The sequence below is a fragment of the Puma concolor genome, chromosome C1 (assembly GCF_028749965.1).
Source record: "Puma concolor isolate L17-30 chromosome C1, mPumCon1.1.hap2, whole genome shotgun sequence".
Lineage (NCBI taxonomy): Eukaryota > Metazoa > Chordata > Mammalia > Carnivora > Felidae > Puma > Puma concolor.
The window spans coordinates 220,329,032-220,343,072 of record NC_141674.1 but is presented as its reverse complement, the minus strand read 5'-3'; the positions used below and the strand labels follow the sequence as shown (position 1 = coordinate 220,343,072).

The window sequence follows — 14,041 nt, the reverse complement described above, 5'->3', positions numbered from 1 at the left end:
TCTCACAGACACATCATCTCACAGATACTCAAGTGGGAGCCCTTTGTCACAGGGGGCGACGTCTTCGTCTTCCCAGTGTATCACGTGCGGTTATGATGCTATTCTTTGGTAAAGTCTCCGTAATCAGATGTTTATCTGTTACTAACCTACAAAGTATTTCACCGCCCAAAGGCTCTCCTGCGTTTTTCCAGTCCTTGAAGAGTTCCACCGTCTTGTCTGTACAAAACAGACATACTTTCCAGCACCCTCCTAAATCTTTCTACTGACACGAAAAATCATCACACCAAGAAACTCCCCAAGGGCTTAATCCAGGTCTGCAAATGTAGGTGTCCAAAGATTACAGGATTAGGTTCAGAGTGAGTTTTCAACCAACTTAATATGCTCTAATTTGCTTTCCTGCAGGTAAAGTGGGAGGCCTTTGACAGAAACTATGCCGTGGCTGTGCGTTTCCGGCGAGGCCTGCAGGCGGGGGCGGGGGCAGGCTGGCACTCCGGGCTGTATGAATCTGAGGGAACCTGAAGGCCCGCTCCCTCCCGTCTAGAGAGTCCCCGACACTCTTGTCACCTCGCCTAGTGTTCACTAGATCTCCAAGTATCTGACTGCAACTGCCCCCCCCTTTGTCCCTTTACACCCTCCACAGTTAGATGCCAGCACAGACACCTCCCCTGTCCCCGTCGATGGTCGTCCTCTAAGCCTCGGTCCCCATAACAGAGAGCAAATCAGAACCCCGGACCCGGATTCTGACACACGCTTTCCAAACACAAATTGCTGCCTCGACCCCCCTAAGGCAAGACAGACAAGAAATACCCAGCTCCACCTGCTACCGGGCATTGCCCCCCCCCCGTCACAGGCTGAGTTTGACATGTGACCGCTACTGCAGTGCAAACCAGTGGGGGAAAAAGAGATTCTTCCATCAGAATCCATCTGGCAAACTATCTGGAAAACCCCAGTCGGATCCCCACTTAAGACTCGTATTCCAGATGCATTAAACACAAATGACACAGAACTTTAGAAGAGTGCTGGAAGAGGGGCGCCTGGGTGGCTCAGTCAGTTGAGCGTCCAACTTCAGCTCAAGTCACGATCTCACGGTCTCTGGGTTCGAGCCCCGCGTCGGGCTCTGGGCTGACAGCTAGGAGCCTGGAGCCTGCTTCGGACTCTGCGTCTCCCTCTCTCTCTGCCCCGCCCCCATTCACACATGCGCGTGCACGCACTTGCTCGCTCTGTCCCTCAAAAATAAACGCTAAAAACATTTTTTTTTGAGCAGTGGAAGAAAAAGCTGATGAGTTACCTTGGTGAGTCTGAAGGCCTGTTTTAAGCATTTCATAACAAGAAAAACTTGTAAAACAAAAGTACATTTGAGGACAGTGGTGAAGCACAAAAACCTCAAACTTTTACAGAACAACATCAAAACACAAAGGAAAAACAAAAATCCTTACAGTACAACCAAGAAAACTGGGGGAAAAAGTTTCATATAAATTCTAGCTAAGAACTCTTGTAAGAAAAACAAACATCCCAATGGAAAAAGGGGCTAAGGACATAATTACAGTTCATAAAGAACATAAAAAGCTCATAAATAGGAAAAGATATTTAGCACCCTACTTATTTGAGAAACAAAACCTCAAATGACAATTAGATACCGTTTATTTCCTCCCAAAATGGCAAAGATCAAAATAATCAAAACATTCCATCTTTGTGAGGAAAAAGGGAATTTCCAGGCAGTGACGGTGAGGAGGCTGCCGGCATGACCTCTGGGGGGGCGGATTTAATAGTGTTGACGAAGAGCTTCAAACCCGGTATCCGTTACTCCACGGTCTTAATTCTACGCCTACCGGCTTAGGCCACGGGCAGGGGCAGACGTACGGCAAGTGCTGTCTGGGACGCACGACAGAGCTGCTCACGCCAGGGGGGCAGCGAACCGCAGCCTGGTGAACCGAGTGCAGGCGGGCCTGTCTCTGCAAGGGATCTGAGTATGGTTTCTACGTTTTTAAAAGATCGTTTAAAAAAACCCCACATAGTTTGTGACGGAAAAAAAGAATATGTGGTAGAGACCAAAAATGGTTCACAAAGCCTGAAATATTTACTATCTACAGAAAGTCTGGTTCGTACTGTCAACAACTGGTCAACTAGCGACCAACAATAAAGGACTGACTTAAAACCATGACGCGTATAGTGAAGTGTTCTAATGATGATGTAATTATGTTAATTGACATGAAAACGTACGTTAATCTTGTTATGATGGTAAAATTAAAAAAAGTTACCGCGTTAGGGGTGCCGTGTTAGGGGTGTTAGCAAAGTCCTTACAAAAGAACATAAAAGCATAAGAACAAATGAGCGAGGCGGCTCCACGGGGCCCTCCCAGGCTGGCCGTCTCCTCATGCAGATGAAGCACGGGTCCCTGCTGTTTACTCTCACAATCTCTGCCCCAAATGCCCGTAACCTACGCATTTTCATATGCTGGTTTCATCTCCTGCACGCAGGTTCGTATGGGCGGAGCGCACCCCCCCGCGGGAAAGTGCGCACCATGTGGCGGGCACTGGAAATACAGCGAAAGAAAGGTGCTCCAGACCCCGCTTCGGGGAGCCGCCAGTGTGGCCGAAAGGGACACCGAGGAGTTAGGTAAGCGAAGATTAATACAAAAAGAGTAAACACAAGTACCTCTGTATCAGCCACGCTCGGGTTCCCAGGGACGGTGTCACCCCCCCCCCCCCCCCCCCCCCGCCCCAGGGACCACTGTACCGTCTCAGCCTGGACGAGGCAGTGGGACAGGCAAAGGGGCCTGTGGGGGGGGAGAGGTCCTAACAGTGGCAGGGCCTGGCTCCACCCGGACAGGCTGGCCCCTCCGTGCCCCTTGCTTGAGGACACTGGTTTCATTCCTGATGAAATGAAACCAGCCAATCATTCAGAAATTTCCCAAAGGAGATAGAAACTAAATATAAAAATGTAAAATCATCATAAATCACTAATTAACATAAAAAAACACATCCTCAAGGCCCAGTGGTTTTCTATCTTGTTTATGCCGTGTCCCATTCTCTCCGTTTCTGGAAGAAGTCACACAGGGACAGGACAACATGACAAACATTTTCTCACTACAGAGTGGCCACCCAGTTTGGCGAGAAGGGCACACGCTAGGTAGCCAGGCAGCCCTGGGCAGGAATCCACTTCAGCACCTGATGGTTTATTCTGGCAAAGCTAACGAGGGAAGTTCCCAACTGTAGCCCTCTGGGCCCTAGCTTCCTGACGCATGAACATGAGCGTATTAACGTCCCCCAGGGAACTCCCGGGGAGGGACACAAGTGAGCGGGGGCACCTGGCACATGAAAGCTCTCAACAAAACTCGGTTCCTTCCTTGGCATCTTCTCATGCTCCGCCCTCTTCCGACACTCCGCTACTCAGTGGTGCCTCACGTACCCGCGACAGCGGGTCTCAGATCCCGCAAGGCTTGTTGGAAAAGTCTACCAGCTCATGCTAAGGCCCTCCCCAAGCCACCCCCCTCCTCAAACACTCACTGCCTCTCCAAAAAGACTGTCACAAACTTACCATCCTTTAATTTAACATTCTTTGGATGAGGAATCCTTAAGAGTACGTCCAGATAATTGAAAAGCCTGGAATCTTAAGTACCGTATGCCTGGCTGTTTCCAGAAAACATCAAAATAGCCTCTGGAATTGTAAACATCTGTGCTGAAGCCAAACCTTTCCAGCCACATCTCACCTGAGGGAGTACGGGGTTCTGTGGAGCCAGACTCCTCGGTCTGTGATTAGGGGAATATGCAAAGTCAGTAGGTAGCTGGATGGACAAAGACCTGAAATGCCTATTTTCCTGTCTTTGCTTCAAAATAGACTTTTTCCCTTACTGCCAACTCTACCCCATCCTCATAAGCTACGTTCAGAAAGAAATTTTAATGTCGTAGCCCCGTAAAGGTAAAGGTTTGGCTTCACACAAAAAAGTGTGGCAGCCCCTGAACTGCACCCCATTGGTGGGGCCAGGGCCCAGGGCCCAGGGCAGGGGAGCCTAATCCCACTTGTCAGACAACACGGAGTCACTGCAGGTAAAGTGACTGGACACGTGGTGTCCCCAGTATCCGCAGCCTCAGGTTAACAAGGGGCTTAATTTTACCAGTGGATTTTTCTTTCCTGTTTGATAAGCCTAGAGAGGGCTAGGAAGCATCAGGGGGATGTTTACACACATATATATAAATACAAAGTTGTGAAGATGTTCCCAACTGTCACTAGTTTCTCAGGCCAAAGCGAAAATGCTCAACAACCCTCAAATCTGAGTTTCTCATTCCTCCCCACTACTCCCCAACCCTGATTCTTCCTTCAGGTCGACTTGGTCAATCCACCGCACGCAGGCTGCTAATTCTCATTTCTGTACCTGTCAACACAGTTCCAGAAAGTTCGACGTCACCTCAACACCACCCTCCCCTGGTTATGGGCCAACCAAGTCAGGACAAGTCCAATCCTGTTCCTCCTTAAAGCTCAAATGGCCCGACCACTTTCCCAAAATGACCCTCTCCTTTCCTTCTCTGAATTCACGTAAATTAGTTTCCTGTCCCTGCTCGATAGCTCTGTTGTCTGCTATTCACTGCTTTTCTCACGCTATGGTAACTTTCTACTTTGTCTCACCTTCCTAACTGATAAAGATAGAATGTGACAGTATTTGGTGTGAATATTACCTAGGGTGGGTCTTTGAGAGATTAACATGTAGCTATGGGTATAAATTATGGTTTAAACCTATAAGGCATTCTTCTTTTCTGAAATTCTTAAGTACATGTTTTCTACACTTCGAGGGTTTTGGTGCCATACCGTGAACAGAACTACGGTTTTAAATAAAATGCCTTCCTCTTCAGTGCTAGAATGTAACAGATAGGATTTCCATGAACCATACAGGCAGCTCCCAGGGAAGGTGCCAGCCTAGGCAGAGCGGAGGTCCCAGTGCAGGCTGCCTGGCACACAGTAGTCCCAAGTACTTGTTGAGAAATGAATCTCCCCCTAAGGCTCTAAATCCTGCTGACGAGTAACACCAACCAGAAATATTGGCCATTTTGTACTCAGTCCCAGGACTGGGGGGACCCAATGCAGTGGGGGTGTGCTGGGCCCCGGGACGGCCACCCAGCCACGCAAAGGGGAAACAACGGCTCAAACGCAGGCTACTCACCACCATGTTGTACGCATCAGGAACTTCAGTTTCAAACTGAAATTTTCCACCCTGGTAGTAACCCTCATCTATCAAAAACACAAAACAAAACAAAAAATCCTTTAAATTAAAAAAAAAAAAGTTAACAGAAAGCAAACACTATGTTAGGATACGGCAAAAACAGAGAATTAAGAGTTAAAAAACAAGACTGCAAGATTCCTTCCTCACGTCACCAAATCCTGCCCCTGCCCTGATGATGAACTTAAATCGGCTCCCCGCAACCCTGCCTGCTGTCCGTCTCCTCGCCGGCCATGTGCGCTCAGGGGAGGCGCTGGCATCCCTCAGTCGCCCAGAGCCGGCCCGGGTAGCCCTGTTCTCACCTCAGCCCCGTCCCAATCTGCATCACAGCACCGGTGTGCCCCCTTCAAACACATCTCATGACAGGTAACCATCCTGGGTAAGCTGCAAGGTCATCTCTTTGCGGCTGGCTGTCCCATGAGAGTGTCAGGTCCGAGGGGTGCTCCAGGCCCTGGGGACAGGCACTGAACCACACAAGCCCCTGCCCCAGCGAGCGTGCACAGTCAACACTTGCGAGGCGACTGGCTGAGTGCTCGGTGCAGCCTTCTGAACAGAGCGCGCCCCCTGGAACGGGGCTGGAGGGCACCGGTGGGCATGCAGGAGGACGTGTGGAGGCAGGGTGGCACCAGGTCACAGACCCCACAGCACAGTTGCAACTGCGCCAGCCGCCTCTGCTTCTGCTAAGAGTCCACCCACCCCAGGCGAGCCTGGCCTGCGGGTGAATTGTGGGCGCTACTCGTGTGCTGCCAGCAGAGGGCGCTCACGCCTGCGCTCCAAGCCGGAAATGCACCGGGGTTTTCAGTTACTCTGAACTTCACAATCTGGCAAAATTAACACCATCTTTAATAAGAAAGTTCAACTTTCCCCTAAATATTTATCACTGTGAACAAATCAACAATACTACATATTATTGCTTCCCTCAGCTGCTTACATAAAATATTTAACACAGAGTTGTTAGTGTCAAACAGATCATCACTACAACAATTTTCCGCGACTGTGTCAACATTTACAGACCCCAATGTTTTCATTCTTTGCCAGTGTGACAGAGGAGAAAGACCGTATTTCTGTTTTACATTCATCTGAAAAGCAGTGAGGCTGAAATTTATTTCATATTATGGGTCATTTTTAAAGCAAGAACCAAATGACTGATGTTCTTTAACTGTCCTTTTATCACCGAAGTATTCATCTTTTAACTACCAATATAGAAAAGCTCTTAGGAAGATCAACCTCTGCCTTTTGTATTTTTACAGTGTTTCTTAGTCTGCTGGTTTATCACTGATTTTGTGGTTCAACTACTTCTCACCCTGAAGCCCGTCTTTCTGTGGTTTGTCTTTGGTCCTGTGCTTACAAAGATCTTTCCCAACCCAGATGACAGAAACATCTGATTTCCCTACTTTCTCACAGCGATCTTATGGTTTCATGTACTTTGCAGCCCACTCACTCACGGGAACGAGGCAGCATGTTCTTCCTCACTGCTAGCCTCGACCATCATACGGCCTAGATTATTCTACCCTTCCCCACTCATCTGCTACGGCTATTTCTAGCCCTCCCTGGTACCCCTGGATCAGTGACTGACAGCACCGAGAGTCTTTAGAAAAGACTGTTTTGGGGGAAAAATTTTCCCTCCACATACAAGAACTCTGCAAACAAGGGGCATCGCAGGTATGAAGTCATGAGAGCACAGCCATGCCCACCAGAGGCTCTGCGGCTGCGAGGCTCCTGTGTCACCGGGCGCCCACCGCGGCAGGGGGATCTGGCGCTGGGCTCTGCAAGCGGTGTGGTGGGCGCTGTGCGTGCTGTCGCCCCAGCTCCCGGTGCAGCGCCGCGTCTGCTCTCGCCTGTTCTCGCTCCTCCAGGCTGTGCTCCAGCCACCGCGTCCTGCCACACTGTGGTTTTTATCTAGTTGGCCTTCCACTTCACGATTATATAGTTTCAACAAGGCTGCCAACCAGTTCCAAAGAAACTGTGATTTGGTCTAATGCGGGTTTGATTTTACCATACTCCTCTGTCCTAGCCAAGCTCTCATTTAATAATTACTACAATTTATCATCTCTGAACTGGTTGAAGACACACAGGAAGCGGAGAGTTCTAGTTTTTGTCTGTGTCAGGAGAATGATCTGCTGCTGAGGCAGCACTCCTTGTCTCGTCTAAGGACATACACAGCTTTGGGACCCGAGCCACTCTATTTATTTATTGAATTTGCCTAGAAACGCCATGTCCTACTTAAAAAGCAGCTGGGGAGCAAGCAGACTGTACGGAGAGGAAACACACTTAAGAGCATCTCTTATTTCCTGTGATTTTCTCAGCGAAGGCCCCAGTGAAGACTTCTTGCTGACCCATCTCGCGGGTCCGGCTCCCAAGCTGGCGCCTTGCAGGGTGGAGACTGAGAAAGGCCGCGCAGCTCTGGACCAGCAGGCACGGTGTTCGTGTACAGCGTCCGTAACCCAGCGTGTGCCACATCCAAGTCTGGGACGGCCCACTGCGTCACTGTGTTAGGCTGCCGCGACTGAAAACCTCCTGCTTCTCAGATAACTGGGACAACAGTTCGAGTACAACAGTGAAACGCAGCAGGAAAGTTCCTGGCATCCAGCTCACTGGGCCGGCCTATCCCCGCCCCTCAGGGTTACAAGGAGAGGAACCGTATGCCACTGACTTTCAGCCAGGTTAGGGGTATTCCTGGGAGGAGACTGGCCGAGGGGTATGTGGGCACAAACAGCTCCAGGAGAACCCACTTCTAGGTGGCCAGTGTCCGGGTGCATTCCCTAAAAGAAAGCTGCCTGACAGTCTCACGAGGTCAGACTCCCACTGGCCACTCCTTCCCTCTCCCTTCTCATAGCTGTTCCCACTAGAAGCAGAAGGTTGACTTCTCAGCTCTCTTCTTACCATGATGCACTGCCCCAAGGCACAAACATCCCAGTGGACAAAGGTCACAGGAAATGGAGGCACGTGGCAGGGTTGTGCTTTCCCCATCTGACACCCAGTTCTGTTAAGGGCAAAGTATGGTGTTATAAAGAAGACATCCCAGTTCATATTGGAATGTCTTGAATTCAGACATCTTGTGGAGTCTGATGGCAGCAAGGATTAAAATTTCACTTAGAGGCTTTGGGGCACCTGGGTGGCTCAGTCAGTTGGGTATCCAACTTCGGCTCAGGTCATGATCTCACGGTTCGTGACTTCGAGCCCCACTTCGGGCTCTGTGCTGACAGCTCAGAGCCTGGAGCCTGCTTGGGATTCTGTGTCTCCCTCTCTCTCTGCCCCTCTCCTGCTCACCCTCTGTCTCTCTCTCTCAAAAATAAATAAAAACAAAAAATTTAAAAAGTTTTCATTTAGTGAATTCAATCCCTAGAGGACTGTAAAAGAACACATGATCACTGTGAGAAGCAAGCAAACAGGGAATCAATAAGCCACAGGCATATGGCACCTTCTTCTGCCCAGGTGACTGGGTCCAAGCCTCACCTAACTGCCCGCAATTAAACTCGGAAGTGAGGCGGCGGATGGCACATCCCAGAAATAAGTAACACTTCTCCCAAGAGAGAGTGAGTCTGACTGCTGACTGAGCTGACAATCAGAACTGGTTCTGCCTACTAAAGCATCGGAGAGATATTTCTTATTCATTGAATGAGCTAAACCTGCAGCTTCCAGCTTTTGAGGAAGTACAAAGCATTAAGTTTTTACATTGGTAAGGGTACAACAAAACCAATATCTCAAAGTTCTCAACTCTTCCTGAGAATCTCAGATAAAACAAGATGCTTCCAAGTGAAGACAGGGATGATTAATGGTCAGCTGACAGGTCTTGGGAAAGTGGCTTTTATGAACGCCTCAGAAACCGTGATGCTAAGGGGCTCTGATGTCTGTGTTCAGAAAGTCTTTTCCAAGTCAGACGGGTTCCAGTTCTCTGCTTTCAGCAAAATGGAGGGAGGAACCTGATCTAACAGTCAGCAGAAAGATCAAGAAAATACAGGATTCTGAAGTCCAAGGATGGAATGTCATAGCTGTGACAAAACACCTCCCATGCCTCTCTCATCAGGCAGTCTTCAGTGTCTACATCTATAAAAACAAAATGAAGGAAGAAAACGGGCACTCCTTCTCTGTGGCATAAAGGAACAGTCATTTACAAATCCATCAACCAAATCAGAGAAAAACGCTAACGGTAACTCCATCATTCTCAGATCCATTTCAGATGAAACGCTGTTTTATGTTTAATAACCATCAAAGCTTACGACATCCTGTTTAAAGGCATTCATTCAGCAAATATCTGATGAGAGCTCATGATGTGCCAGACCTTGTTCTGGGCCCTGGTGACACATCAGCAAGAGACCTTCCCACCAGTACAAGCGCACGTTCTGGCGGAAGAAGGTGAAGGAGCCAAGGGAGCAGGAGTTGAAATTTTACACAGGGTGGTCGGAGAGAGCAAAGGCCTGAAAACGGAGGCCATCGGGGTGAAGAACACTCCAGGCGGGGGAGCCGGGTGAGGCCCATGAAAACAGCGGGTATGTTCAGAGAGCACTCCAGCAGCCAGAGGCGAGGCAGGGGAGAGGAGGAGCGGAGGCCAAAGAGACCACAGTAAGAGTGCTGGCTTTTATGCAGAGCCAGGCAGGGAGCCCGGAGAGGGGTCTGAGCAGAGGAGGGCTGGGCTGCAGGCCCTGTGGAGGCGACCTGTTACAATAACCCCGGTGAGAGATCATGCTGGTTAGGACCTTGGAAATATTCCGATGGGAACACCACCAGGATCTGCTGACAGATGAGGGTGGGGAGTGGTGAAGAGAGGAGCTAAAGGAGAGCTAAGGTCTCTGACCCCGCAACGCAAAGGGCAGAGCTGCCATCGGGAAGATCAAAAGGCTGCAAGGGGCATCACCGCACCAAGTTCAACATCAGACACGTCGATCTGAGATTTCCTGTCAACATTCAAACAGAGGCGTTGATCGCCAGCAGACCATTCTGCAGTGTGGGGGAGGTCGGGGCTGGATGAGGGCAGGGTGGGAGCCGTTCAGTATACGGAAGCACTCACATTTCATGAGCTATGAAGGTCCAAGGACGGGACAAAGCCTTAGGGGCCCCCACACCTAGAGGGGTCTGGGAGAAGAGACAGGAGGGGCAGCCAGCACCAAGGAGGAAAAGCAGGAACCAGGAGTTGGTAAAAACAATGACTAACAACTGTTCAGAACAAAATGCTTCAGACCGAAGAGTCTTCCGATTAGAAAAACTTTTTAAATAACTTATACACATACACATAGGTGTGTGCGTGTGCGCGCGTGTATTTACAGAGTAGTAGGACAAGGTGACAAAGTACTTGGCAGAAAAATGTTCACATCAGGATACAATCCTCTAGGACGAGTGGAAGAAAAATATGAGTGAGAGGAGAAAAGGCAGCAATGAACATTTTCCAACCGCCGAACTAGAGCTTATTCATATTTCTACAAAAACGCATGATGGTGGGCGTATCCATGCTATTTAGATTCTACTGGAAACATTTTAAAGAGCGATATAATACTTTTATCTTTAAATGTCAATATTTACAACACACTGGAAATTATGTAAATTTCAAACTTAAAAGTCAGCAAAAACAGCGTCCTTGCCAAGATGAGCTTGTAGACTGGGGTCGGCAAACTCCTGTAAAAAGCCAGACGGTAAGTACGCTTCAGGCTTTGGGACACAGGTCTCTGTCGCATATGCTGTTTTGTTGGCTTTTTCGCAGCCCTTCAAATACATAAAAGCCACTGTGAGCCAGAGGGCCGCGCGAACAGTGGCCCAGGGCAGGATCTGCCTCATGCCTGGGATGGCGCCCAGCGTGCCCAGGCCAACGCGGAAGTACCTGAAGACACATCCGCGGTCGGACCGTGAGACGCAGCGCGCGTGAAGCCGGCTCATCTCAGGGAAGGCTGCTGTGGGCTGGACTGTTCAGGGGAGGCTTGGGGGATGTGCCGTTAGGTACACCCTCAAAATCGGGATGACAACCACAACCCTAAGCACACCGACACGCGGAGCACGCACCGCACACGGTCACCTGGGCTCATGCACGTATTCGCTCACCCCGTCTCCACCACTGCGGTGGGACACGCACATCATCACCCCTTCAGAGAAGAAACCGAGGCCCGTGCAGTAAGAAACTGTCCTGGCCGTAGCCCCACAGCTGGCGGGTGGCAGAGCCATTTCCGGCCAGGCTGTCTCCCTGGGATCTGAGGGCAGGTGGGGGCGGGGAAGACAAAGACGCAATGTCCACGAGGAGGGCGGACTGGGCACAGAGCCGCAGCCAGGACTGCCACGAGCCCGCTGTGGGGCCAAGCCGGGGAGGTGGGCGGGTACTTGGCGGTGACATGGGGTCGGGAGCCACGCGGGAGCTGCAGACAAACACTAAGTCAGCTGCTAAAGAAAAGTGAGCACCCTGGGACCCGATGGAGGCTAATTTACGTGTGGAGGTAATATATATGTAAGAGATATTAATATAGACCATTGGGGTCCCAGGCAGGAGTTATAGAAAAAATATTTAAAGAAATGTTGGTCAAATTATTTGTGAGTTTGACAAAAACCAAAGCTACAGATCTAGAAAGCTCAGTAAGCCCAGGTAAGGTCAATAATCACATCAAAGAACATCACAGACAGACTGCTAACAACGTGATAAAGAGACGGTCTTAAAAGCAACCAGAGACTAAAATGCACCCATAAAGCGGAACAAAGAATGAGCACTGACTACTTATAAGAAAGAATACAAGTCAGGAGGCAGCAGAATGAGGTCTCTACAATAATGAACTCGTCACCGGGGGGCTGTACTACAGACAAATCCAGAACATCCAGGATGTTCTTCAGGCAGAAGGAAAAGTAACAGATGGAAATTCAGACCTAAGGAAGGAGTGGTGACTACGCTGGGAAACAGATAAAAGAAAACAGGATATGGAAGGCCGGGTCACAGAGTACATAAAGGAGACAGGACAACTGTAAAAGGCAGGCTGGGTAGGGAAATGGAAATATCCTACTATCTGTCTAAGCCTCCACCTGAAGAACTGGGGGAAAAAAAAGCCAAATTAAGCTGAAAACAAGCTGAAGGAAGGTAATAAAGATAGGATCAGAAAACAAAAAATGGTAGAGGAAAATCAATAAACCCAAAAGCTGGTTCTTTGCAGAGACTGATAAAATCGATAATCCTCTAGCTAGCCTGATCAAGAAAAAAAGAAAACACACTTTCACTAATAGGAGTTCAAGGAGACTCCACAGAACTTTATAGGACAAGATATTAAGAACAACATTATACCACTAAACTTGAAAATGTGGACAACCTTAAGAAAGACACCAATTACTCTCTATCTACTAGAGAAAGTGTATTCATCCTTAAAATGTTACCACAAAAACAAAACACAACCTTCCAGAGCTAGGTAGCTTCCCTGGCAGATTCTACCACTGAGTACAGAACCGATACTAACTCTTCATCCACAGTCCCAGGAAACAGAAGGGAGCACTTCCCCCTTCACTCTGGAGGGATGGCGGGGGGAGGGGAAACAAGATCCTTCTCTTGCCCCACATAAAAAAAGAACTAAGTCACAGACCAAATTGTGAAACGTAAAGCTAAAAAATACTTGGAAAAAAAAAAACACGAGATCTTTGTATTTCTTCGATCTCTAGGACACAGAAAGCACAGCTATTTGTACTGGTTAGAATTGTTACTAGAATTCATCACCACGAGCTCAGTGGCTTAAACAACACAAATTTACTACCTTCGGTAGATCAGAAGTCCAAAACAGGCAGCGTGGGGCTACGATCAGACAGCGGGCAGGGCTGCTGCGTTCCTTTCTGGTGGCTCTTGCCCCATCTTCAAATTCAGTGATGGCCAGTGGAAATGATAATACACACAACCAAATGGATGCATCTAGAAAGCACTGTGCTAAATGAGAACACCCACAGACAAAATGCTCCATGCTGTTTTGGTCCATTTACATGGCATTCTGGAAAAGGCACAACGACAGGAACAATGACCGCCAGAGGCTGGGGGACCTTTTTGAGGTGACAAACATTCTCTATCTCGATTATACTGATGGTGACACACCGTCCAGATGCAGGGAACACCCCAGAACAGTGAACTGTCCGTCAATTAGACCTCACTAAACATGATTTCTGCAAAAGATAAAGAAAAAACCTATGCCACATAAAAGGCACTAAGCGGTGGGTCAGGAAACCAAGTGTGCTGGCAATTTTTACAATGCCAAAAAGTTCAACATCTAAACAGCTTTATACACATTATATATGTTTTTACTACTGACCATCAGAATAGGTTTTAAGCATGGTAATGAGCAGTTTTAAAAACGGGAAATCAGATATTTAACTTCACAGTCACTCCAGGAAACTTGAGCGTCCCAGGAAAGAAATGTGCCTCGGAGTCATGTGAAAGGCAGGGGGCATAAGCTACTATAAGAACAGAGTTTTATCAGACAAGTCACTTACTCAGTGTGATGGTACGCAAGGAAGCATCATGTCAACAGAGCTCTTGGAAGGAGCCAAGAAAAGAGCAGCGAATGTTCTCCTAACAAAGATTAGCTGATGCTAGGACAGAAAACTGACAGTCTTAAGAGCTCACATCACATTTCTCTTACATGTAAAGAGAAGAACTGCCACCTGTATTTCTAGGGTTATTGGAAAGAAAAGACTTCGCTAGGAAAAAGTCTGTTCCTCTTCCAATCTGTCCCTCATAATGGTTATCTCCATATTAAAATTAAAAATCAAACTAGAAAGAACCAGGGAGTACATGCTCCGGGTCTGAAACCTTGACATAGTAGCTGTGACCACCACCTGAAGTTCTATAAGACTGCAGAGCAGGTCAAGCCAAGGCCTGCATCAGTGCTG

General features: G+C 48.5%; 1 protein-coding gene across 3 annotated transcripts in view; it reads right to left on the bottom strand.

Annotated features, from left to right (window-relative positions):
* The window catches only part of UBE2F (ubiquitin conjugating enzyme E2 F (putative)), a 53,834-nt gene that overhangs the window by 14,111 nt on the left and 25,682 nt on the right, over nt 1–14,041 (bottom strand). For all 3 annotated transcript variants that reach the window (XM_086720081.1, XM_086720079.1, XM_086720080.1), the window contains one exon: nt 5,156–5,223. In XM_086720081.1, coding sequence (XP_086576207.1) covers nt 5,156–5,223 — 68 coding nt within the window. The remainder of the gene's footprint in view (nt 1–5,155; nt 5,224–14,041) is intronic.